Below are 25579 nucleotides of genomic sequence, written 5' to 3'. Positions count from 1 at the left end.
GAGGAGATATTTTCAACTCAGACATTCATAAGCTGGGGCCTGCCTCTGTTTACCAGCTGGGAAATCTTCAGAAAATGAACCATGAAAGCCTGTGATGCAGCAGCAGTATGCAATCATTTTTCATTTGCTACCAGTCAGCTTCAGGGATCAAGGACAGCTAAACACATAACTCGCTCATGCATGTTATTTTAAAGGCATATTTTAAAGTTATAAATATGGTACATTGAGTTAATGAGGTATGTTCTTTTGGCGACAAATATTTACATTCCACATATGCCTCTTGATGTCAAGAGTGTAACCGTTTCATTTTCTTCTTTTTCTCAGGAGGCTGGGATGCAGATGGAAAAGGCCCTAGTGTCTGGGACACATTCACCCATCAGGGAGGAGAGAGAGTTTTCCAGAACCAGACTGGCGATGTAGCTTGTGGCAGCTACACTCTGTGGGAGGAAGATTTGAAATGTATCAAACAGCTTGGATTGACTCATTACCGCTTCTCTCTTTCCTGGTCACGTCTGTTACCTGATGGGACGACAGGTTTCATCAACCAGAAAGGCAAGTGTTTCTTAAAAATAGAAGGTTGCAGCTTTAATTCAAGGTTATTGCTGCAGTCTGGCATAATTAATCCAGTGTGCTGTTCTGCAGCCTAGCTTTGAAATTGCAAGCTTTTAGGGTGATTATAGGATAAATTTTTTGAAATAGGTTTGCATTAGCTTTCTTAATAATATTCTGTTTTCCTTTAACTGGAGATATTTGTTGGGAGGGGCGAAATAGATGGGCAGGCAGGGGGTGGGAATAAGTATTTCATCGATGTAAGATATGGAGTGTTTACCTGAAGGTGAATTTTCCAAAAGTTATGTATGAAACTGTTTTCAGTTGTGTTAGGCTGTGATGAGTTATGAAAAGCCCTGCAGAACTTGAGGAGATTTGGAGCATTTCAGTTGGAGCTGAATTGGTGGAGCTAATTAACTAGCAAAGAGATTAGCACCAAGGCATGTGAAGTTCACTTAATTAGGGATTAAGTGCCAGCTATATCACTTACTATCTATGTAAGCATCTCTTGGGCATTTTTTCATAACTCAGTTTCCCCACAAGTAGAAAGGAATACTATAATAGTTCCTACTTCCAAGAGTTGTGGGAAATTTAAGTGAAATTAACTCTGTAAAGTGCATTATTTACATAGTAGCTTGTATATCATAAAAGCATTCAAATAGTGTTAGCTATTATTCTTATTGAGCTTTGTAATTAAAAAGACTACTGTCCTGGGGTGCTTGGGGGGCTCAGTCAGTTAAGTGTCTGACTCTTGATTTTGGCTTGGGTCATGATTTCACTGTTTGTGAATTCGAGCCCCGCATTGGGTTCTGCACTGACAGCACAGAGCCTGCTTGGGATTCTCTCTCTTCCTCTCTCTCTCTCTCTGCCCCTCCCTGACTCATGCTGTCTCTCTCTGTCTCTCTCTGTCTCTCTCTCTCTGTCTCTCAAAATAAGTAAATAAAAACTTTACAAAAAAAAAGACTACTGCCCTATTTGAATGCCTGTTATTTATGAGACATTTTAAATACATTTTCTCAAATCCCCACAATCAATGAGAAGGTATAATTAATCACATTTTTTACAGTGGTACACGTCCAAATCCAGATATTTTGTAAATGGTGGGTTTGGAATTTAAACCTAAGGTCTAGCTAGCTCCTTCCACACAACAGTGCTGGCAAACTATAACCTGAGGGCCAAATTTGGCCTGACTCCCATTTTTGTAAATAAAGTTTTATTGCAGCACAGCCATGCCCATTCGTTACATATAGTCTGTGGTTGTTTTCCCATTACCTTGGTAGAATTGAGTAGTTGGTGCAGAGACCATATGGCCTGCAAAGCCTGAAATATTTACTACCTGGTACTTTACAAGAAAAGTTTTGTGACCCCTGTACTACAACATAAAGTCTTCTTAATAAAGAATCTTTATTGCTACTTTGTCCTGGGAAATACTTCACACTACTCCTAGGGTTGGGACTAGGTGAGGCAAGTGATGTGCCCAAGGTGCAAAATCCAAGGAAACGTTGACTCTCAGGGTCTTGCAAGTGCAAGGTGGGCACTTGCAGAAACCCGAATGAAGGCCCCTGCTTGCCTCATCCCGCCTCCAGCCTGCAGTGCCTTCACTGATCCTCAGGGGCTCTTTTTTGGGTAAGTTATCTGATTTCCCACATAGTAAGAACCACCTGTGACAACAATTGCTAGGTGGGCATATGTACTTGCAAATGTTGATTTTTATGTAAGGTGGGGGAATCTGTAGGTTGTGAAATGCAGCTGCAACTTCAGATAAGGGACAACACAAGATTAGCAAGTCCATTGCCCAATCTAAAGACATTAGCTCCCCTGACTAACTCCTGTTGGTTGAATGTCTAGTTTCTTGACATCACAGAGCACTTTTTTTTTTTTCCTGCCTTGAACACACATTAACTTGTTGTTCAGTTTAAAAGTGAACTAATAATTTTCTGCCTTCCTCATCCATCATCTATAACCTTCTCTCTTCTCTGGCACCATTATACCCCCAAAAGTCTAAAAACTAAGAGTAATCTCTGAATCTCCTCTTATTTTTCTTTCTACATCTAATTGGTTGCTAAGTATGATCCATTCCACTTATGTCTCTTTAACTTCTCCCTCCTGGCCCTCTTCTCTGCCTCCGCCCTGGTTTAGCTCTTTATCATTCCCATCAAGGACTTTTTGATATACCCATGCTGGGTCTAACTACTTTCACACTTTCTCTGCCCTTTAATTCTTTGTACAAAATCCCAAGCCTCGTGCACACTCCTTCATACACCGTTTCAGGTTTCATTTGACTTAGTCTTAACTCACCTCTGTTGCATTGCAGGCTGAAATTCCCTCATGCATACCACCCATGCAATTGTTCTATGTAATTCCCTAAGCACATAACCCACTACTTATTAAACGTACTATGCAATTTTCCACCTCTGTAGGAATTTTCTTAAACTCTTTTCTCCTGCCTGGAATGGCTATACCCACTGAATATCAACCCTCTTGGTAAGGCCAGCATGGATGTTTCTTCTTCTTTACACTCTCCCCTCTTCGAAGACAGAATACGTCTTTGTTTTTCTATTCCCACAGCACGTCATAAACCTCTTTGAGAATTTCTCACATTTTTTACTCTTAGCATTATTATATCCCCTGTTAGATTATAAGCACCTTGAGTTTAATTCAATTCAACAAATGTGTCTTAAGTATCTACTGTGCGTCAGGGACTGTGCTAGGTACTTGTATTGAATTGCCTATAGTGTATAGGCAGATAATTCTGCCTCATTCACCCGCATAACAGTATGGTGTCTTACAAGGAGGAATTCAGTAAACATTTACTGAGTTTAAGCTAATTAAGTCAATAATAATCTTAAAAATAACCCTAAAGCTAGTAATGGTTGTGTTTTCTTGAGCACACAGTATGTATAGCTCAGTGTGCCGAACATTGCATCCTGCTTTTGCTGATTTAATGCTCCTAATACCCTTATGGGTGAGGTGCTTCTCTAAACAGGGAATAATGGTGATCTGGGATGGAAGGCTGGGTATAAATTTGCCAAGGTGGCAATTTAGTGCTGAATTCAACCTAGGTCTGCCTAATGTCAAACATGTAGTATCTACTCTAGAACCTTCTTTAGCCTCACTAGACCATTTCTACTCCCTGTGCTACAATTTCTCTGTTGGTGAAATGAAGCAAAGGCACCACATCACCAGAACTCTTTCCACTGCTCTAGTCCAAAGTCCACTGGGTGTTTGGAGTTTTCACTGAATTTCCATTTGGATGGTAAACAATGGAAAAACTTGAAAACACACACACACACGCACACACACACACACACACACACACCCCAAAACAACACCTCCCCGGGGCCAAATTGTAATACAGATCCATAACCCCTTATCTGAAATTCTAAAATCCAAAAAGTTCTGAATACTGAATCCTTTTTAGCAAGTTTAATTTTAAAAATAATTTGGCAACAAAAGCTAACCTGAATCGATGCTTTTTTTAATTGAAGAATAATTGATATACAATATTGTATTAGTTTCAGGTATAGAACATAGTGATTTAACATATATATATATATTACTAAATGATCACCACAATAAGTCTGGTTACCAGGTGTAATCATACAAAGTTGTTATGATATTATTGACCATATTCCCTATGCTGCACACTATGGCTCCATGACTTACTTATTTTATACTTGGAAGATTATGCCTCTTAATCCCCTTCACCTATTTTGCTCATCCTCCTTCCTCTCTCCCCTGTAGCAACAATCAGTTTGTTCTCAATATCTGAGTTTGATTCTGGTTTGTTTTCTTTGTTCATTTGTTTTTGTTTTTTTTTAATTTTTTTTTCAACGTTTATTTATTTTGGGGACAGAGAGAGACAGAGCATGAACGGGGGAGGGGCAGAGAGAGAGGGAGACACAGAATCGGAAACAGGCTCCAGGCTCTGAGCCATCAGCCCAGAGCCTGACGCGGGGCTCGAACTCACGGACCGCGAGATCGTGACCTGGCTGAAGTCGGACGCTTAACCGACTGTGCCACCCAGGCGCCCCTGTTCATTTGTTTTTTAGAATCCATGTATAAGTGAAGTCATGTGGAATTTGACTAATTTCACTAGGCATAATACCCTCTAGATCCATCCATTTCACTACAAATGGCAAGATTTCATTCCCTTTTATGGTTGAGTAATATTCCATCACACACACACACGCACACAGACACACATACACAGACACCACATCTTTATCCATTCACCCATCGATGGATATTTAGGTTGCTTTTATATCTTGGCTATCGTAAGTAATGCAGCAATGAACACAGCAGGTCATATGTCTTTTCAAATTAGTGTTTTTGTTTTCTTCAGGTAAATATCTAGAAGTAGAATTGCTGGATCATGTGGTAGTTCTATTTTTAATTTTTTAAGGAACCTCCATACTATTTTCCATAGTGGCCACACCAATTTACATTCTTATTAATACTGCATGAGAGTTTCTGTTTCTCCACATCCTCACTAGCACTTGCTACTTCTTGATACTAGCCATTCTGACAGGTGTAAGGTGTTATCTCATCCTGGTTTTGATTTGCATCTCCTGATGGTTAGTGACATTGAGCATTATTTTCATGTGCCTTTTGGCCATCTGTATGGCTTTTTTGGAAAAGTATCTATTCAGGTTCCCTGCCTATTTTTTAATCAGGTTATTTTTTAAAAATATTTATTTATTTATTTTTGAGAGAAAGAGGAAGAGGCAGAGGGAGAGGGAGACAGAGAATCCCAAGCAGGTTCCCTGCTGTCAGTGCAGAACCTGATGTGGGGCTTGAACTCATGAACCGTGAGATCATGATCTGAGCTGAAATCAAGAGTTGGATGCTCAACCAACTGAACCACCCAGGCACCCCAATCAGGTTGTTTTTTGATACTCAGTTTTACGGGTTCCTTATATATTTTGGACGTCCAACCCTTGTGAAAGTTTTTTTACAATGTTAGGTGATTTCACTTGGTAAGAATATTTATATGGTTTATTGCAGAAATGTGGGGAATATGCTTAGGAATCCCCCAGGCTTACACCAATGGGTTAACAAGGCATAAAGAAATACAAAGCTATAGAATGCTCATACTCAAGTATGAGTAAACCAGATTGGCACCTCAAAAATAGGGGGTGCAAAGGCACCCAAGAATAGGGAGGCGTAAAAGAGGTGCACAGGCACCCCAAAATAGAGAGGGGGTGCAGAGCCCCGAGAATAGAGAGGGAGGGGCAAAGGCCCAAAATAGGAACAGGCGCAAAGGTGCCCAATACATAGGTATATGAAATAAACAAGATTAGATATTCAGGGTGGAAGCACCCCCAATTTAGTACTATAGCAGAAAAGCTGCTTTCACAGGAGGATAGGGCCCAGTTAGGTAAACTGGTGAATTGGACTATGGACCACTGCGCTGCAGGCGATGCAGCTCAGAGCAGAGATGGTTAACAAAAGAAAAGGTGGCTTATTAACCCTGAGGTTATTTCCCCTGTCTGTCTCATCCCCTAGGCTAGCTAAGATAAACAAGCACGGCACCTCCTGTCTGCCATTAACAACCACCTGCCTGTCTACCCAGCGCCAGGATTTTGTTTTATATTGACCCAAACCCCAAATACTGTATATTTTCAAATTCCCCCTTTTCCCTCACATCCCCAAGTTAATGTTGACAGTTTCTTTGTTTCTTTGTACATGCCCATCACGTTTGTAAGCCTTCTGATCTTAATAAATACCCAGCAAAGACCCTTATTTGGGGCTCTTGTCTTTTCCCGGACATTAGCCATCTCCCGCTCTAATCCTGCGTCTGCTCTTTTGCTGGCCAAAAGAGAACTTTAGACTTAGAGTCTATGACACAGAAATATTAAGTGAGACTGATCCAGACCCACTGAGGGTATTAACTTAGTATATGGTATTTGCTCTGTATTTCCTTTCTAAAAATCCAAAAATTCGGAACGCATTTCCCTCCAAGATTTTCAGATAGAGGATTACTGTACCACTATGTCAACATATCAAGCTATTTAAAACAAATATGAGATATATACAGAAGTCCATGGAGCACACTATAGATCAACTATCCAGGAACAGGGCAGCAGAAAAGCTGGAGGGGGGTGGTGATGAGACTGGAGATACTGGGGCCACTTGCACAATGTGGGAAGATAACTCATGCACATCTCATGTGAGGATCACATGCCCCAGCACTGAGCTCTTTATGTTTGCCCCCAGCTTTTGTAAAGTCATAGCTGATTAATATTACAGACTTTTCCATGAACAAGAGGGCACAGGAGGTGCTTCCAGTCGGCAGAATTTCAATAAGCGGTTGTTCACTGTTGTGCAGTGATCTGTTGAAGCAACTGGAACTGTTTTAACTCAGAAAGGCCATCATTTGTTTTTTTCTGTTTAAACATTTTCTCAAAGAGCATGTAAAGAATTGGAAAAACGCTTGTCACTATCCTTTACAAGGCACCCCGTTTTTTGTGTTCTAACTCCTATTTTAAAGCTTGATTAGAGGACATTTGGAAACGTGTAAAACCTATGTTCCCAAACTGTAAGAATATTTTACAAAGTGGAATTGTTACACAGCCTTTCTCTTTCAAATGTCAAGTCTTCGAGGTTTAACAAGAAGAGATTGAGCTGGCAAACGAAATCACATATTTCTGTAGTTCTCAGCTGTTCAAGTTCATTTTCATTTCTGCCACAAATGTAAGTTTCAGATGATTAGTAGGGGACCCAGGTATTGGAAATAAAAAAAAGGAATGTCTATGCAGAATTCCTTATTCAGTTTAGTATTTAAAATATGAGCACAGTTAGCAGGAATGGTAAAGTAAATAACTAAAGAAACATTTATTAATCTGCTACTCCATATCAGGCAATATGTTAGGCTGAATAATGGCCCCCAAAGATGCTCACATCCTAATTCATAGAAACTGTGACTATATTATCTTACATGGTTAAAGGGACTTTACAGTTGTCATTACATTAAAAATCTTGAGATGAGGAGATTATCCTGGATTATCTGGATGGTCCCAGTGTAATCAATGAGCCCTTATAAGAGGGAAACAAGAGGATCAGAGTCAGAGAGAGAAAATACAGGAACTGAAACAGAGGTCAGAGAGGAGGGAAGATGGTTATACTGTTGGCTTTGAGAATATTAGAGGGGCCACGAGCCAAGGAATGCAGGCTGCCTCTGGAAGCCAGAAGAGGCAAAGAAATGGGTTCTCCTTGAGAGCCTCCAGAAAGAACTTAGCCTTGCTGACATTTTGATTTTAGTTCAGTGAGAATCTTTTTGAGTATCTGATGCCCAGAACTGTAAGATAATAAATTTGTGTTGGCTTAAGCCACTAAGTTTATGGTAATTTTTTACAACAGCAATAGGAAGCAAATACAGGCACTGTGATAAGAGAACATAGGGCAAGCAAAGAATTTAATTTGTGGTGTGAGTCTAGAAGGGAATGAACCTAGTTTTCATGTGTGATGCATGTTAGGCACTTGAACAAAATTAATTCTACATTAAGATATTTATAGTTTGACTAGGGGGATTCCAGGTCAGTTATTTTCTGCATTGACACATCATCTTTGCAAGTCCTAGCCACATCCTCTTCTGAGAGAATTTCCCCATTTCTTTGTTCTACATAGACCTGCTCCACTCCTGGCCATAGCTGACTGGACAAGGGAAAGACCTTTTTCCCCTGTGACATAATATGGTATAACCTCATGGAAAAAGAGAATCTTGCCCAGTTGTCTTCCCCTCTCAGAGATGTTTGGAGTTGAGAAGTTGAGAATATGAGTTGGTTGGTGCTGGAACCAGGACTGTAAGATAGCTTTGGCAGATGGGATGGCCATTTTGAGACCATAGCAAATTTGGTGCATAAAGAAAACATGTGTTGAGTGAAACTGGATGGGTGAGACCAGTCTTTCTTGAGAGGCAAAGACGTTCTCAGCTCCCAGCTTCAATTCCCTTGAGTTTCAGTTGTAATTTTGTGTGACTGGGAATCTGATAGCTCTCTATCATATCAAATAATGCCCAGGCTTCCTACACCAAACAGCCACCTGCCCCTCATGCTACCTTTATATTTGAGTTAATCTGAAGTGGGTTGCTTTCCCCTGTATCCAAAAGACATTTAACTCAAATTTGCTTTATATTTCCAAAGATCAAATAAGAAGAAATGGGCTTAATTATATCAGAGAAAATGGTAGTTAAGTATGAAAGAAGGCTATGGAAGTTTAAATACTTAAAATAATCAGTTATGTCCTGGGGTGCCTGGGTGGCTCAGTTGGTTAAGCGATCGACTTTGGTTCAGGTCATGATTTCACAGTTTGGTTCATGGGTTCGAGCCCCTCGTTGGGCTCTGTGCTGACAGCTCGGAGCCTGGATCTTGCTTTGAATTCTCTCCTTCTCTCTCTGCCCCTCCCCCACTTGCACCCTGTCTCTCTAAAAAATAAACAGTAGAAAAGAATTATATATTTAAAAAAATTATGTCCTAAATATCCAGGAGAATAGATTTCAAATAGCCTCTCAAAGTTTCAAGGTCCCTTTATTGGTAACAGATGATCATTTAAAAATACACATTTGTCCAATGACTGAATTTCTTATAAAAGCTAAAGAATCCTTTCATGATTTGGTCTCGTTTGATACTCAAAACAGTCATGAGGTGGCACTTATAATATACTGTAATATTTTTACAGATGAGGAAACTTGGATGTACATAGGCCAAGTGATTTGTCCATGATTCTTCAGCTCAACTGTTTGACTCTGGAGTTCTGCTCTTACAGACGTCACTTCACTGCCCCATGGGAAAATTGCATTACAGCACCAAACCAAAAGTGCTCTGTATAAACCAAAAGTACTCAATTCTGGGATAAATATTAATTATGAAATGCTTTGTTGCTCTGTCAGGCTGATGAGTGAGAAAAAAATCTTATTTAAAATTTTTTTAAATCTTCAATTAAACCGAAGATTATCATGTTGTTTGAACTACGTTGATTGCCATCATTAATGATTGTACCACATCTAATGATGCTTACAAGGGATAAATCATTGATTCCTCCAAAAATGAAAAAAAAAGGATCTAATATTATGAATCAACTCCAAAATAGGTGATTGTGAAGACCAGTCAAACATTGTCACCATGTTTCTGGCTCTGAAACAGTAAACGTGAGAAACGGAATGTCATGGTAGAACTGGTTCAGTCTTTGTAGTGAGGCAGACTGGGTTTAAATGTCGGCTGTGCCATATGACATTATTACTTAAGTCTGGGACTTGCTGTCTCGGAAGAGAAGAGGTTTCCTTAGATGCTTAATGAGGATAAAAAATATCTACCTCTTGGTGCACCTGGGTGGCTCGTTGATTAAACGTCTGACTTTGGCTCAGGTCATGATCTCATGGTTCATGGGTTCGAGCCCCACATTGGAATCCACACTGATAACGTGGAGCCTGCTTGGGATCCTCTGTCTCTCCTCCTCCCCCTCCTCCTCTACCCACCCCTTCTTCTGCCCCTTCCGTGCTCATGCTTTCTTTCTCTCTCAGAATAAATAAATAAACTTAAAAAAAAAAAAAGCCCACCTCTTGGGCTTAGGGCTAGGATTAAATGAAATGGCACATATAGTATGAATGCAATAAATGAAAACTGATGTTATTTTTATATTCAGAGCCAATGGAAGGAATTGTCTATGAAAACCTTCACACATATCAATTCCAAACTGATTCCATTATACCAATGTTGGATATTGCATTTTACAAATGAGGACATGTGGGCTTGCAGAGGCCCTGAGATGGGACGGCGGAATGATCTTTCATTGTGAGAGAAAAGAAAAACTTTATAACGTTTGGTGAATGTATTAGTTTTCTATTGCTGCTGCAACAAATTATCACAAGCTTAGCTGCTTAAAAATAGCATAAGTTTTACACTTGAAAGTAATATAAAATTGTATATCAAGTATATTTCAATTAAAAAGCACAGATTTATTACTTTAGAGTTATGGAGGTCAGAAGTCTGACATGGGTCTCTGTAGGTTAAAACCAAGGTGCCTACAGGGTTGCATTTCTTTCCAAAGTCTGTTTCTTGGCTTGTTTCAGTTTCTTATGGTAGTAGGACTGAAGGCCTCATTTCCTTGATGATTATCAACTGAGGGCCATTTTCCGTTTCTAGAAGCAACCTGCATTCCTTGGCAGGTGACTCCCTTCTTCCACATTCAAAGCTGACAATAGTGGGTTCAGTGCTTCTTATGCTGCCACCTCTCTGGCCTCTTCTGTTGTTCATCGTTCCGACCCACTCCTCTGCTCTACTCTTTCACTTCTAAGGACTCATGTGGTTAGATTGGGCCCACCTGAACCATCTAGACAACTGTCCCCATCTCAAGATTTTTAACCTTAATGACATCAGCAAAATCTTTTTTCTATGTAAAATAACTTATTCACATGTTTCATGGATTAGGGCATGGACATAGGGCATGGATTAGGGCATAGGTTGAGGTATCCTATCTGCCAAGTGAGTAATGGCATATGTAAGGGTCTTCCAAGTATGGAGTTGTTATGCATGATTCACATTATGTTCTGGTTTGCAAAACAAGAGAGCTGTTGTTAAAAATATCCACTCTTACAGACAGACAACACATGATCTTGCATTATTTGGCTTGCTTACCTCTCACCATTCTTGTGCTTTCTCTGCTCAGCTATACATTATCATTATCCTGGACTTACAGTTCCCAGAAAGAGCCACACTAGGTTAAAATACAGTTTACAAATGAAGACTGGCTAGTCCATATATGATACTAAAACTCTGATCTACAAAAGAAACCCAGGAAGCCAAACACAACCTCTGTAGCAATTGGCCCAGAATAGTCAGAACTAGATCAACATCTGCCAACTTCTCTGGTTTTTTTTTTTTTTTTTTTTTTCGTTATGTATGTTTGTTCCCCTTCCCCCTGCTTCCAACTTAGGACCAGCCAGAGAAAGTCACATATGTGTCCCAGACCAATTGCTTAGGATGCCCTGCTTCTATTTAGCCCACCTCCAGCCTCCCTGTGCCAACAATCTCCAATCAGCTTGTAACTGAAGTCTTCTCCTTCCCCTCCTTTTTCTCACTATAAAGCTTCCTCTCTTCCCTGACAGACTTTGAGTATCTGTCAAATGCAAGTGATGATGGCTGATTCCCTCGCTACAGCAAGCTCTGAATAAATAAACTTTTTGTTCATATTTGGTGGTCTTTGTTTATTTCCACACCTCCCTTACTCTTTCACATATTTGTTTCCCTTTTTTCTCTTCTTGGATCACTCATTCTTCCTTGCCTTATATGAGTGATTTATATTCATCATTTGAGTATCAACTTAGATGTCACTAGTGACAACAATAACAACAATAATAATTATTAAAATGATGGCTAACTTGTACTGAGCCCCTTACCTTATGCCAAGAACTTTCTAATGATGTTCAATTTATCAACTCATTAAACTCTTGGCAGTAAATTATTGAAGTAGGTTTCTATTATCATCCACATTTTACAGACAGGGAAAGATAATTCAGAGAGATAAAGTAACTTGCCTAAGGTCACTGAAGTAGGTGAAGGAATGGGGTAGAATTTAGGTAGCTGGTTGCCATAGTTCACTTTTGGAATCATGATGTTATATTGCTTTCAAAATAGATTTTCAAATGTCCTTAGTTAGGAATGGGTACTCCTTCCTTCAAAAGCCTAAATTATTATTTTTTTATGATGCCCACAAAGTTGTTTTAATTTTATTTTTTTTAAATTTACATCCAAATTAGTTAGCGTATAGTGCAATAATGATTTCAGGAGTAGATTCCTTAGTGCCCCTTACCCATTTAGCCCATTCCCCCTCCCACAATCCCTCCAGTAAACCTCAGCTTGTTCTCCATATTTATGAGTCTTTTCTGTTTTGTCCCCCTCCCTATTTTTATATTATTTTTGTTTCCCTTCCCTTATGTTCATCTGTTTTGTCTCTTAAAGTCCTCATATGAGTGAAGTCATATGATATTTATCCTTCTCTGGCTGACTAATTTCACTTAGCATGATACCCTCCAGTTTCATCCACGTAGTTGCAAATGGCAAGATTTCATTCTTTTTGATTGCCGAATAATACTCCATTGTACATATATACCACATCTTCTTTATCCATTCATCCATCGATGGACATTTGGGCTCTTTCCATACTTTGGCTATTGTTGACAGTGCTGCTATAAACATAGGGGTGCATGTGTCCCTTTGAAGTAGCACACCTGTATCCCTTGGGTAAATGCCTAGTAGTGTAATTGCTGGGTTGTAGGGTAGTTCTGTTTTTAGTTTTTTGAAGAACCTCCAGAGTGGCTGCACCAGCTTGCATTGCCACCAACAATACAAAAGAGATCCTCTTTCTCTGCATCCTTGCCAACATCTGTTGTTGCCTGAGTTGTTAACGTTAGCCATTCTGACAGGTGTGAGGTGGTATCTCTTTGTGGTTTTGATTTGTATTTCCCTGATGATGAGTGATGTTGAGCATTTTTTCATGTGTCGGTTGGCTATCTGGATGTCTTCTTTGGAGAAGTGTCTATTCATGTCTTTTGCCCATTTCTTCACTGGATTATTTGTTTTTCGGGTGTCGAGTTTGATAAGTTCTTTATAGATTTTGGATACTAACCCTTTATCTGATATGTCATTTGCTAATATCTTCTCTCATTCTGTCAGTTGCCTTTTAGTTTTGCTGATTGTTTCCTTCGCTGTGCACAAGCTTTTTATTTTGATGAGGTCCCAGTAGTTCATTTTTGCTTTTGTTTCACTTGCCTCTGGAGACGTGTTGAGTAAGAAGTTGCTGCGGCCAAGATCAAAGAGGTTTTTGCCTGCTTTCTCCTCCAGGATTTTGATGGCTTTCTGTCTTACGTTTAGATCTTTCATCCATTTTGAGTTTATTTCTGTGTATGAAGCCTAAATTATTTTTTAATGTTTATTTATTTTTGAGAGAGAGAGAGGGAGAAACAGAATCCAAAGCAGACTCCAGGCTCTGAGCTGTCAGCATGGAGTCCGACATGGGGCTCAAACCCATGAACTGTGAGATCCTGACCTGAGCTGAAGTCATTTGTTTAACCAACTGAGCCACCCAGGCACCCTGAAAAGCCTAAATTATTTTTTAATCAGAGGATATGAAGTTAAAAAGAAAACAGAGAAAAAAGGACCCTACTTCTGAACAAACTTTGAGTGCAATACAATTCTACATAGGAATTTAGTTATTATCCAGAAAAGCAGGACAGCTTCTCTCTTCTGAGCTTAGGTTTCTTCCACAATCTTAGACATAAAATAACACGAAGCACTAATATCAATCTGTCCTAAGAAAGTCTCTTCCAGTTAAGAGTCCTTATTAGGTTGGACGCAACATCTTCTTGGCATTGGTTTCTGAGACAGAGCATCTCCAACTTAATAACATTCTTCTGAACTCTGCCACAATACTAAAAGCTCTCCCCCCTCCACCACATGCAATGCTGGAGAATTAGCTAAGAGCCAGAGGTGGCTAGGTATCTCATGGACTATGTCAGAATCCTAGAGCAAAGTTCCCAACCATATTCCTTAATATGCCAAGGCTCTGGCTAACTGCCCTTGTAACCCACATTCTGGGACCTCTTTTTCATGTTCAGTGGGTCTGCTTTTTAGATTGATAAGACCGCTGTATCTGGAGAAGAACTGAGACAGTCATCTAGATCAGTTCCTTTACTTTATATTTAATACCATTGAGAACCATTCATTCATTCAACAACTATTTATTGAGCATCTGTCTACTGACTTTCTGGTATTGTTCCAGGATTTGGGGGATCCAGAGGTGACTTAGATAAGACCCCAGCTATTATGAGGCTTGTATTCTAGTGGGGTTAGAAATCAAGCATGCAAATAAAATAATTTCAATACATGTGATAATAACACAAAGTTATTTGGTAGCAACTTGCCCAAATGTATTCCTGTCAGAACATACATCTTCCACATCTTCCGTCACATCCCCAACCCTCTGCTCAGCCATTCTTCCTTGGAATTCTTCATGTTTCTTCCTCCCAGCCTTTACTTGATTATATGCAGGAAGTAACAAACCTTATTTGGAATAAAAGTTACTTAAGGAAATTATTCCCAATCCTCTCCGGATCGCTACTTATGGTCAATGTTCTAAAAATAACTTTACTTCTCATAAGTTCTGTTCTTTTTTCTTTCCTAGGAATAGACTATTACAACAAGATCATTGATGATTTGTTAACTAATGGGGTGATACCCATAGTGACGCTCTACCACTTTGACTTGCCTCAGGCCTTAGAAGACAAAGGAGGTTGGTTGTCAGAGGCAATCATCGAATCCTTTGACAAATACGCCCGGTTTTGCTTCAGTACGTTTGGAGATCGAGTCAAGCAGTGGATCACCATAAATGAGCCTAATATTCTTGCCATCATGGCATATGATCTCGGTGTATTTCCTCCTGGTGTACCTCACTTTGGAACTGGAGGTTATCAGGCAGCTCATAATTTGATCAAAGCTCACGCCAGATCCTGGCACAGCTACGATTCTTTATTCCGAAAAGAGCAGAAGGGCATGGTGTCCCTGGCAATTTTTGCTGGCTGGGCGGAACCAGCAGATACCAACTCAGTGTCTGACCAGGAAGCTGCTAAAAGAGCCATTGCTTTCTGCTTGGATTTCTTTGCTAAACCCATATTTATTGACGGTGATTATCCAGAAGTTGTCAAGTCCCAGATTGCCTTCATGAGTAAAAAGCAAGGCTATCCATCATCAAGGCTTCCAGAGTTTACAGAAGAAGAGAAGAGAATGATTAAAGGCACAGCTGATTTCTTTGCTGTGCAATATTATACAAGTCGTTTAGTCAAGTACCAGGAGAACAAGAAAGAAGAAGTGGGTTTTCTTCAGGATGTGGAGCTTCAAGTTTTTCCAGACCCATCTTGGAAAAGGTTGGATTGGGTCTATGTGGTGCCATGGGGAATACGTAAACTACTGAAATATATTAAGGTAAAACACGTTTGTGTTCATGTACACCCAAATATGTGGAAACGGAAAGACAGACATACGTGTATATATAAGAACTTGGAAAAAGAATGATTTTAGACAGTAGCTTATATATTGGCTTGGAAAGAGAGATTAGGATTTAAGTTGGTGAGGGATAACTGGCTGATAAGGGGCTTCAAAACAAGGTCAAAGTTGGGATTCTTTGTTAAAGTCAGTTGGGGTCAAAGAAGTTGCTTGGAAATATTTTTCAGGCTGATGTCACAACTGTGATTATCAAAAGGCACATTAAAGGCTGAAATAACTGGATCCTTTTTTGGTCTCCATTATGCTGGATAGTGTCCAGGTAGCTGAAATTAAAAATTTAAGTTAATGATTTTTAGGACCCTTGCTGTGGGGAGATAGAGAGTGTAACTGTTGGTGGGACCAAGGGGTTAAGGAGTAGTGACAATCAGCAGATGCTGATGGAAGAAAGATATTTCTGTCTTCTCATTACGATAAGAGTCATTTGACTGTCTTCATGGACATTTGCACAGTTTTGCTTTCCCATTGTTAGTCATAAAAGGTCAGTGCGTGGAAAATTAAGTTAATAGGGTCAGTGCAATTTGATGAAAACTAGTTTTGGGTTGTAGCTTAGAGAAGATAGAGGGTAATGCACCTGATTTTATGAGTCTTTTTTTTTTTTTACATCTGTTTGGAATAAAACTTCCGCTCTCTTGTTCCAGGATACGTATAATAACCCTGTAATTTACATCACTGAGAATGGGTTTCCCCAGGATGACCCTGCATCTCTTGATGACACTCAGCGCTGGGAGTATTTCAGACAGACATTTCAGGAACTGTTCAAAGGTACCATTTGAAATGATGAAAGATCAATTGTGCAAACTTAATATAATTTTCCCACGTGCCTATTTGCATTCAGCAAAGACCAATGATTTTGAAAGCCGAAATTCATGTAAATCAGTGTAAAGCCACGTAATTAAGAGAGAGGAGAAAAAGTATTTAGGAAAGAGGAAGGTGAGAATTTTGGCCTAGCTTCAACCTTTCAAAATTTAATCAAGTAAAAGCGACTGTCTTCAGCATTTTGTGACTCCTGGGTGAAGGTGATATGAACAGAGGGGGTGGTGTCTGTTCGAAGAGAACATTAGTTATTACAAAAAGATTAGTACTGGCCAACTACAGCATGCCTATGTGCATATTTCAACATCCTAACTACCAAGAAATGAACTGACAGGATTTGTAAAGGACCAAAATTAAGCATTTATGCAATAAACTTTAGAATGGCCTTCGATGAGTCTTGGTCTAAAATGAGTCTTCCAGCACTGTGTGTTTCATTTGTAACCAAACAGCTCCATTTAGGAACAGGTTTTTGTCATATAGAATCTGTGACTTTTATTTCAAGACAATACTATTATTCTGGCAAATGCTCTTCCCCCCCCATGGCATTCTTTTCGCATTTGAAAACAAATGTGAAGGAATCATCTTTAACTGGTAACACACATTTCTACACCAGTTAATTTCCCCATTTCAGCTTCTACTTGGAGCACTGTTGCTTTGTAAATTTAATTTCTCCTCCCTATAAAGGAATCATATCACAGAAACAAAATCCAATGTAAAACGAGACTTTCAATTTCCTTTTTTACCATGATAGATACACTTCTCTCTCATCATTCTATTTGAAAGGTCCTAAAATTATTCTTTCCAAATTAATCAGTAATATACTGAAATCAGCCAGAAGGAATTCTGGAAAGTGACACAAAATGGTCTCTTTCCAAAACCTAAAATATATGGTACTCAATCCCTCACTCTGGCTTGGAATTTATTGGCAGAGGGCAATTGGATTCCTACAGTTTGATCCAAGTGAAATAATTCTTTTGTATTACATGCAAAACAGATTCTTTCTCTAGGTAGGAATTCACTTCCTGATAAAATAAAAAGGAAATGTCCAGTTTTCTGAGATTCCACTCTCTTTCTCCCTGTAAATGACCCTATTCATAGTTAATCCATTGATGTTCCCAGCTTCATCCTAGGAGGAAAGTAAGCTGGTTACCGGCAGGCAGATTTATGGATGATATAAGGACCACAAATGCCTTGTCCAAAATTGTTCTGTGTTTCCTGGGAAAAGAGAGAAAAATAGAAATTGGCTTTCTTCATTTTCAGCTTGGTGCTCTGTTTAGTGCTAACATATAAGGACATTTCATTGCTCTTTGAAATAGTTTCAAGTACTTTAATACAGTTAGATCCTTAACACTAAAAATTCGCTGGTAGACCCACAAACAAAGACAACTTAAAGACAGAAAAGTAACTGAAGGTGAGAGTGGAAAATGTGAAGAGATTTGGATTTCTCAGGGGCAAGAGAGGAGAATAGGACTAGAAACAAAATTCTGTTTTTCTACTTGTAGAATTTCAATTGTGTCTTTAAGCCTATGGAAAAAAATATTATACACTTAAAACATTAACTGTTCACAGTATTATGTTCTTTTCTGATTTTTTAACATTAGATGATCTATATTCATTGTCATTAATACATATTATAATTTTTTGCTTTAAAAAAATGTGGTCTTTCAAATATGCAGAAATCTACTTACCAACAAAAAAAAAAGACAAGCGTATTTATTCTGGAGTGAGTATAGTGATAGCTATTTCTTATATATTGTTGTAGTGGACACCGTTTATGTAATCTGTGGAGAAACTCTCTTTTCTAGTAATTAATCCCTTTTCTTCTATGAAATACCCATCTCCTCTCATCTTCAGGCTTACCCCAGGGATAGCCATGTAAGTAGAGTACAATCCTGCTCCTTGTTAATATATAATTGATTGGTCTGAATGCAGGTACATGGCATGAGCTGGGCCAATCCCAGTTCTTCCCTGAGGTTTAGAATTTGGGCCAGTCACCTTGTCTCTTAGCCTAACTTGGCAGGGGGAGGTACCTTTGTGGGCTGTTGGCTATGTCCTGCCATGGACGCTAAGCAGTAGTATAAAGGGGGGCTGCAGGGACGTGGAGACAAGAAATAGGGAGGGCTTCAGGGTGGCACTTAGAAATGGAGCCTCTAATTCCAGTTTTTCCTCAGACCCAGCTGCGTGCATGTTCTTGAGAGACATTACTTTTCCTTATAATTAAGTGCTCTTTCTGCTTCATCTGAATCTGACTGGTTTCCATCACTTGGAACAAAAAGAATCTTCGCTGATACCATCATATTACTTCATTTTCAAAACAGTGAGATGAGGTCATTGCTCCTGTTTTACAGATGAGAAAAGTGAGATTCAAAGAGGCTAAGTCATTTGCTCAAGATCACAGTTACTAAGTCATATCTCCTAGAACCAAGCAGAATGTGTGCATTATTATTACCACTACTACTATTTTGGTGTTTGATAAGATCTGTGAGTCCAGGGTTTTCTGACTCAGAGTGATTACTTGTCCTACCACACAGAACCTTTTCCTTACTTTGGTACTCTGGACTTGAATAAATTTGCTTCCTGCTGCGTCTGCAGGGGCCAATTGGTCCTGTGACCTTGGACAAAGCTTCGACACTCCCTATCCTGCCTCTCCTCAGGGGACTAGAGCCTAATTTACTAATTGATTTCCTGAGACTCCTTTGAGGTGGTGCTGATGATCTTGACTGGCAAGAACTTTACTAGTAAGAACGCCCTGTGAGCAATTAAAACTAATAACAGGCCAAGGAAGACATTCGTGGGAAGTGCTGCAGGTGAGGACCCGCCAGAACCCGCAGAGTCGGATGGATGATGGCTTTGCGATCCCCACAAACAAAGCCTTCTCTCTAACATCACACATACGGACAGGCACATAATGACACTATAGTTGGATCAATGATATCTGCCTGGAGGTCTTTCTGATCTCTTCAGGTAAAATCCCACAGCAATTAATTGAGCAGTAAAAAGTAAGCTAATGTTTCTGTTTCCTTTTGGGAAAGGGGGCAGGGGGCGGGGCGGGCGGGGGATGTCATTTCAAGAGAAAAAAAGAGAGGGAAATCAGCTAATGCTTTTTTAATCATTGCATTATTTAAATGCCTTTAAATAGATTGTTTTCCATTAACATAGATATAGATAAAAGCAACGGAGTAGAGACACAAAAAACTTGGCAATAACCTATAACTAGGCTTACATTTCAGTTCTGCAAATTATTCAGTGAGGGGCCCTTGGCAAATTGTTCAGCCTCCCAAATCCTCAGTTTGTTCACCTATACAAATGGATTAACACTTTCCTTGACCGGGGTTGTTGTAAAGATTCCATTTAATGAGCTATTGTGTAATCACCCCCAACCACCAGCTGCTGGTGCACAGTAGGCTCTCAATCAATGGTAATAATTATTATTATTATTAGAAAATGTGTACTCTTTTTAATTTTTTTTAAATGTTTATTTATTTTTGAGAAAGAGACAGAGCACCAGTGGGAGAGGGGCAGAGAGAGGGGGAAACACACAATCTGAAGCAGGCTCCAGGCTCTAAGCCCTGAGCTGTCAGCACAGAGCCTGACCCCAGGCTCAAACTCATGAACTGAGAGATCATGACCTGAGCTGAAGTCAGATGTTCAACCCACTGAGCCACCCAGGAGCCCCGAAATATGTACTCTTAAGAATATATTTATCACCCCAAGTTTTTTTAACTTTTTATTTTAAAAATGTCATCCCAAGGCTTTTTTTCAAATTTCCCTCCGAGTAATTAAGTTATAGCAGAATATTCCCCCATGTCTACAGGTTTCTCCGTCATTTTGGGGAGGGAACCTCTGAGTCGGTCTTGTAGCTTTGGGCCTCTGGCTATTTACAGTTGACTCCTGTGGAGTAGAAAGCAGAAACAGCCTCGCCCTATTCATTATTTCCATTAGAGAGGTTGCCAGATTAGGGGAAAACTTAAATCATTGGCAGCAGAAACGACCATCAAGCAACTGGGTTGCTTGATGTTTGTGTAAGTTTGGAAAGCAGTCATCTTCAAGGAGTTAAGCTTTTCTCACATCATATGAATGTCAGTTATATTCGTAAAACATACACCAGTCCTTGCTGTTCTGGAGCGGACAGCAGGCGAGTTTAAGTTCCTGTGTAAACACACACAAATGGATGCCTCAATAATCTGAAAGCCGCTGAGGTGAGCGAGAGTGTGAAGTAGGGGAGGTTGACCCCAGTAAGTAATACTCCAGCCATGACCTCAGTTCTCCTGAAAGGGGATTTGAGTCTGTGTTCTGCCTGTTCATCACGTGCCTGAGCATGTGCCCAGAATGTGCCTGCCTGCCTCTTGCGTGGCCCATGATCTTTCCTTCAGCCTGGAATGCCATTGCCTTTGCCTTCTTCTTGGCCCAGATCCTGTTGTTTGGAGTCCATGAACTTGTTGGGACTCAGGCAAGACATGGGTTCGAAGCCTGGTTCTGCCACTCACATGCTCAATCAATAATTTGGGGAAAATTCATAAGCAGACAACACCTCAGCTATCTAATCTTTAACACGGGGCTAATAAGCACATCTGCAAAATGAACAGGGTAGTGCCTTTAAAGCCTAAATGCAGAGTCTGGCCCATTACAAAGGATTCTGTAAATGATGGCTAATTTTTGAAGGGGGCCGTGAACTCCCTGAGACTGGAGCCGTGTCTTTTTCGTGGTTATATCTTCAGCCCTGACTGCCATTTCTGTCATGTAGTAGGTGTTGTATACTTTGTTGAATTTGGTTGTGTCTGTCAGAGAAGAGTTAGCCAATGGGTAATGAGAAATAAATGATTAAATAATTGAGAACTGTATTTTCTTTCCCTAAAGAAATATACCCCATAGAGAGGAAAAAAAAAAAAAAAAAAAAGCAGACTTCTGGAAAGTTTCTGAGCCAGCCCAACTTTCCAGTCGGATCCATGCCTGAGTTAGCACAGCAGTAGATGATTGCAGAGAAGGTTTGTTAATGACCAGCTTTAGGCTTTTAATGACAAAACCCCTCAGCAAGATGTCATCGAAGTTATTGAAGACTTCACTGAAAGTGTTGAAGCTGATGCATTGTAACAAGAAGGTTATAAATCTTGCAGCTTGGGTATACCACCAAGACAAGATGCTGAGCACAGAATCACCCCGCTGTTGTCTGTCAGCATACTCCCTCCCCTCTCCTCCTCTCCTTCCCACGGAGAGCCAGTAAAGGAGAAATACATCCATTTCCCGAAGTAGTGCAGATCTGGCAGCCACCTGCCTATGTCAATTTCAGATCACAGAGGCCCGTTTAACTGGACAAAATGTGTTAAGCACCTGTGTGTTTCTAAATGTGCATTTAAGAAATCTTAAGAATTAAGGAAAGATCTCAAAGGTTAATACATTGACCTTTTAGCAAAACTAACCAATTAAAAATCCATTGCAAGCTCAGAATAGAAACCCAAGTACCTGCATATAGATTTCCACTCCCTATCTACTGCTTTATTGCTTCTCAAAGTAAACCTTTGGCAATTAGTCCCGATGAAGCAGTTCCTCCCGTCGCTCACAGAGAGCTCACAATTTTGGAAACATGTGTGGTCGGATATCAGATTCGCTTGGTACCGTTGCTCCTGGCTGAACTGGATGACAGCTAGTCAAGGTCAGAATAGAGAAGAAAGAACAGGGGCTGAAGGCTGTGCACAAGAATTGTTAGCGTATGCTAGGGTGCAGACTTGTGGAATATGAAAAGTTACGAAGAAAACAATTTCCAGTACGTTTGTGTTCCGTCAGCCTTCATACTCAGACCACATACAAACTCAGACAGCCAGAGTTTACCTGAAACAGAGACATGCCAAATGACCTTTCCCTGTTACCTTCTCCCCTACTTCTCTGTAGTGGCATACTTCCCTTTGCCTTCTATTCTCCACAGAAAGCATAAGAGAGTGAAAAGTCTGTGCGGGTCTCGGAGAGTAAAGACAGACTAAGTCCTGTGTTCTTGTGGTGTGCCTGCAGCTCAGCTCTGAATGTCAGCAGGACTCTGAATGTCATCTTTCTCACCTGTTAAATGGAACTAATGCTAATTACTATTCTGCCAACCCAAAGTCAGCTGTGCAATAAAATGTCTCTCTGCATGCTTTGAACACCTTAAAATATTAGATATTTTCTCATATTGAAATATTTACCTTACTTTTAAGGACATCTGTCACTCTGGCCCCAAATCCATAATCTGGACCCCAGTATTCTCCATTGCAAAGAAACGGGATTGGTGTTTCTTATCCACTTGCTTTCATCTGCAATTCCCAGGTTCTGCAGTTTTATTTTCCTGCACATTTCTCAACTGCTATGATAGTGTGATCAGTTTAGGGGTTTTCGAGAATGTGTGCTGTGACCGCAGGACTGGTGTAGAGCTTGGTGATGCTCACAGTCACCCACACATACTCGCACACACACACACACACACACACACACACATAGGTGGTTGTTAGACTACTTCGCCAGGCTTATCTGGGTGCCGCACATATTGATAGGATTAGAGATCTACACCATGTAGCACACACTCTCGTAGACACATAGAACCTGGTACATCTGCTCCACGGCAGTAGGTTTCTTGGAGTCGCCCATGTGAAAGCAGCTCAATTACACATCAGAGAATCTGCCCTCGTGCAAAGAATGTGCAAAGTTCTTCTTCACCGTCCCCTTCAGTTGCATTCTGTACGTATGCTGTGCCCCTACAGATGGATATTCCTTTGTGCTCCTTTTTTTTTTTTCCCTAGAGAGAGAAAGAGAGACAGAACATGAACGGGGGAGAGACAGAGAGAGATGGAGAAACAGAATCCGAAGCAGGCTTCAGGCTCCAAGGTGTCAGCACAGAGCCCCACACGTGGTTCGAACTCACTAGCTGTGAGATCTTGACCTGAGTTAAAGTCAGACGCTTAATTGACTGAGCTACCCAGGCGCCCCTGCACTCCTTTTTAATTCAGTTCCAACTGCTCTGGGGGTATGATTATTTAAGGATCCCCACTACTTAAGGCCAGGTGAATTTTAAGACTTCTATAAAGACTTAAAAAAAAACATTTAAGATGATTTCAAACTTACCCTCTCCATTTTTTTATGTCAATCTGTCCACTAGTTTTTGTGCAAGGTAGCAGCAAACAGAAGCCCAGTTTTATTTTTATGACTATAAAGGAGACCTGTAAAATAATTGAAGAAAAATTTACCTGGAGAAAATCAATTTTTCCAATATGAAGAGTAGACTCAATGGAATCTTGAAAAAGGTGAGAAAAAAAAGAGGAAGGATTTGATAATGATTTTTAAATGAAATATATTTGACACATAACATTTTGTAAGTTTAAAGTGTACAACACACTAATTGGATATATTTAAATTTTGCAATAAGATAACCACCATAGTGTTAGCTATTATGTTACATAATTACTATTTCTTTTTTTGTGGTGGGGACGATTAAGATCTAGTTTCTTAGCAGCTTTGAAGTTTATAATACAATATAGTTAACCACAATCACTATGATGTGCCTTATTAGCTCTCCAGAATTTATTCATTATTAGTTTCCAGTTTGTACCTTTAAACAACTTATCCCCAATTCCCTCACCTCCCCCCCCCCCGCCAATGGTGACCACCATTCCATTGTTTTTTTTATGAGTAGTTATCTTTCTCTGTCTGATTGATTTCACTTAGCATACGGCCCTCAGGTTCCATCCCTGTTGTCACAGATGGCAAGTTTTGCCTTTTTCTCATGGCAGAATAATATTTCATTGTGTATGCACACTCACACACACACACACACACCACAACCTCTTTATGCATTCATCTGTTGGTGGGCACTTAGATTGTGTCCATATCTTTGGTTATTGGGAATAATGCTGCAATAAACATAGGAGTGCATATATCTCTTGGCTATCATCAAGAAGACAAGAGATAAGTGTTGGCAAGGATGTGGAAATAAGGGAACTCTTGTACACTGTTAACAGGAACATAAGTTGGTTCAGCTATTACGGAAAACAGTAAGGAGGTACCTCCAAAAATTACAAATAGAGCTACCATATGATAAAGCAATTCTATTTCTACTTTCCTTTTATTATCCAAAAGAAATTAAAACATGGGTTTGAAGAGGTAATGATTTTTTTTAAAACCTGTTTCAGGAGAGAGCGATGCTAGAATATTCAGTTGATGAGAGAGCTTTTGGAATTGAGAGAAGGTGAACTCCTCAAGTTTTCCACTGGGCCATGGTGAAGTGGTCCTCAAGCAGCTGCTTATATTAGCTCTTATTTCCTGATCTCCAAAATAACTTGATTACTACCTGGCCGCTTAGTTATCTAGAGAATGAAAAGGCACTGCTGTGGAACAAGGCTTGTAAAATTTATCTTGGTGGGATTGGCAGGGGTTGCCTGGATAATGGTGTTAATACAGATTCTATTGGACACCTGTGGGCTCATGAAAAGAGTAGGGAGAAGCGGATGGCCAGGTATTAGCCCTTGCCACTCAGGAAACTTTACATGAGTTTCCCAGTGCTTGGAAAAAAAATAGTCCCCATCATAAATTAATACATGGACATTATGTTATGTAGATGAAGGTCTTCAGTGGGGACTGACTCTGGGTGCACTAAAGAAACGAGTGTCTGGATTTGCAGTGTTGGTAATTACACCTTAAGCAGTGCTAAGCTCACCAGTTTTATAGCCTTCCTCTCAGTGGTCTTATCTTACCTACTTATAACTTTGACATGGTATAATGGTCAATTGCTGTATAGTATGATAAATATTGTTTCTGCCCGCTTTCCCAGGTTGGGTGAATAACTGGTTAACTACATCCTATATTATTTTTTCAATAGCAAGAAGAAAAATAGCTGTGTAGAAGAAAATCAGCAATATTATGAACAAAAACATTAAAAATTGGTGCCATAACTGGTTCATGGGCTCCTTACATAACCACAGCCCTTCTTTCAATTAAGCACTTGTTGAATAAGACAGTTGAATAGATGGGAGTTGAGAGACACTTTGATTCTTAAAGACAATACCATTATAATCCTTGGAAGTAAGGAAGAAAACCATCTTCAGAAGAAATGAAAGTTATTAAAAGGTACAAGCACTCATAGGCAGGAACAGTGTGTACAAAGATTTTATTTACCATTTTTTAATGTCAAAATTCTTACCAGA

At 39.8% G+C, this 25579-nt stretch overlaps 1 protein-coding gene across 3 annotated transcripts in view; it reads left to right on the top strand.

Annotated features, from left to right (window-relative positions):
• The window catches only part of LOC123596119 (cytosolic beta-glucosidase), a 133213-nt gene that overhangs the window by 29836 nt on the left and 77798 nt on the right, over nucleotides 1-25579 (top strand). For 2 of the 3 annotated variants that reach the window (XM_045474387.1, XM_045474385.1), the window contains exons 2-4: nucleotides 325-552; nucleotides 14728-15524; nucleotides 16244-16367. In XM_045474387.1, the coding sequence (XP_045330343.1) occupies nucleotides 325-552; nucleotides 14728-15524; nucleotides 16244-16367 (1149 nt within the window). Of the gene's footprint in view, nucleotides 1-324; nucleotides 553-14727; nucleotides 15525-16243; nucleotides 16368-23538; nucleotides 23670-25579 lie in introns of those variants that run through there. The other variant, XM_045474386.1, reaches the window with a different exon arrangement.

Source organism: Leopardus geoffroyi, chromosome B1 (genome assembly GCF_018350155.1).
Source record: "Leopardus geoffroyi isolate Oge1 chromosome B1, O.geoffroyi_Oge1_pat1.0, whole genome shotgun sequence".
In the NCBI taxonomy this organism is placed as follows: Eukaryota; Metazoa; Chordata; class Mammalia; order Carnivora; family Felidae; genus Leopardus; species Leopardus geoffroyi.
Note: the sequence above shows the minus strand (reverse complement) of the source record. Positions and strands in the feature narration are given on the sequence as shown.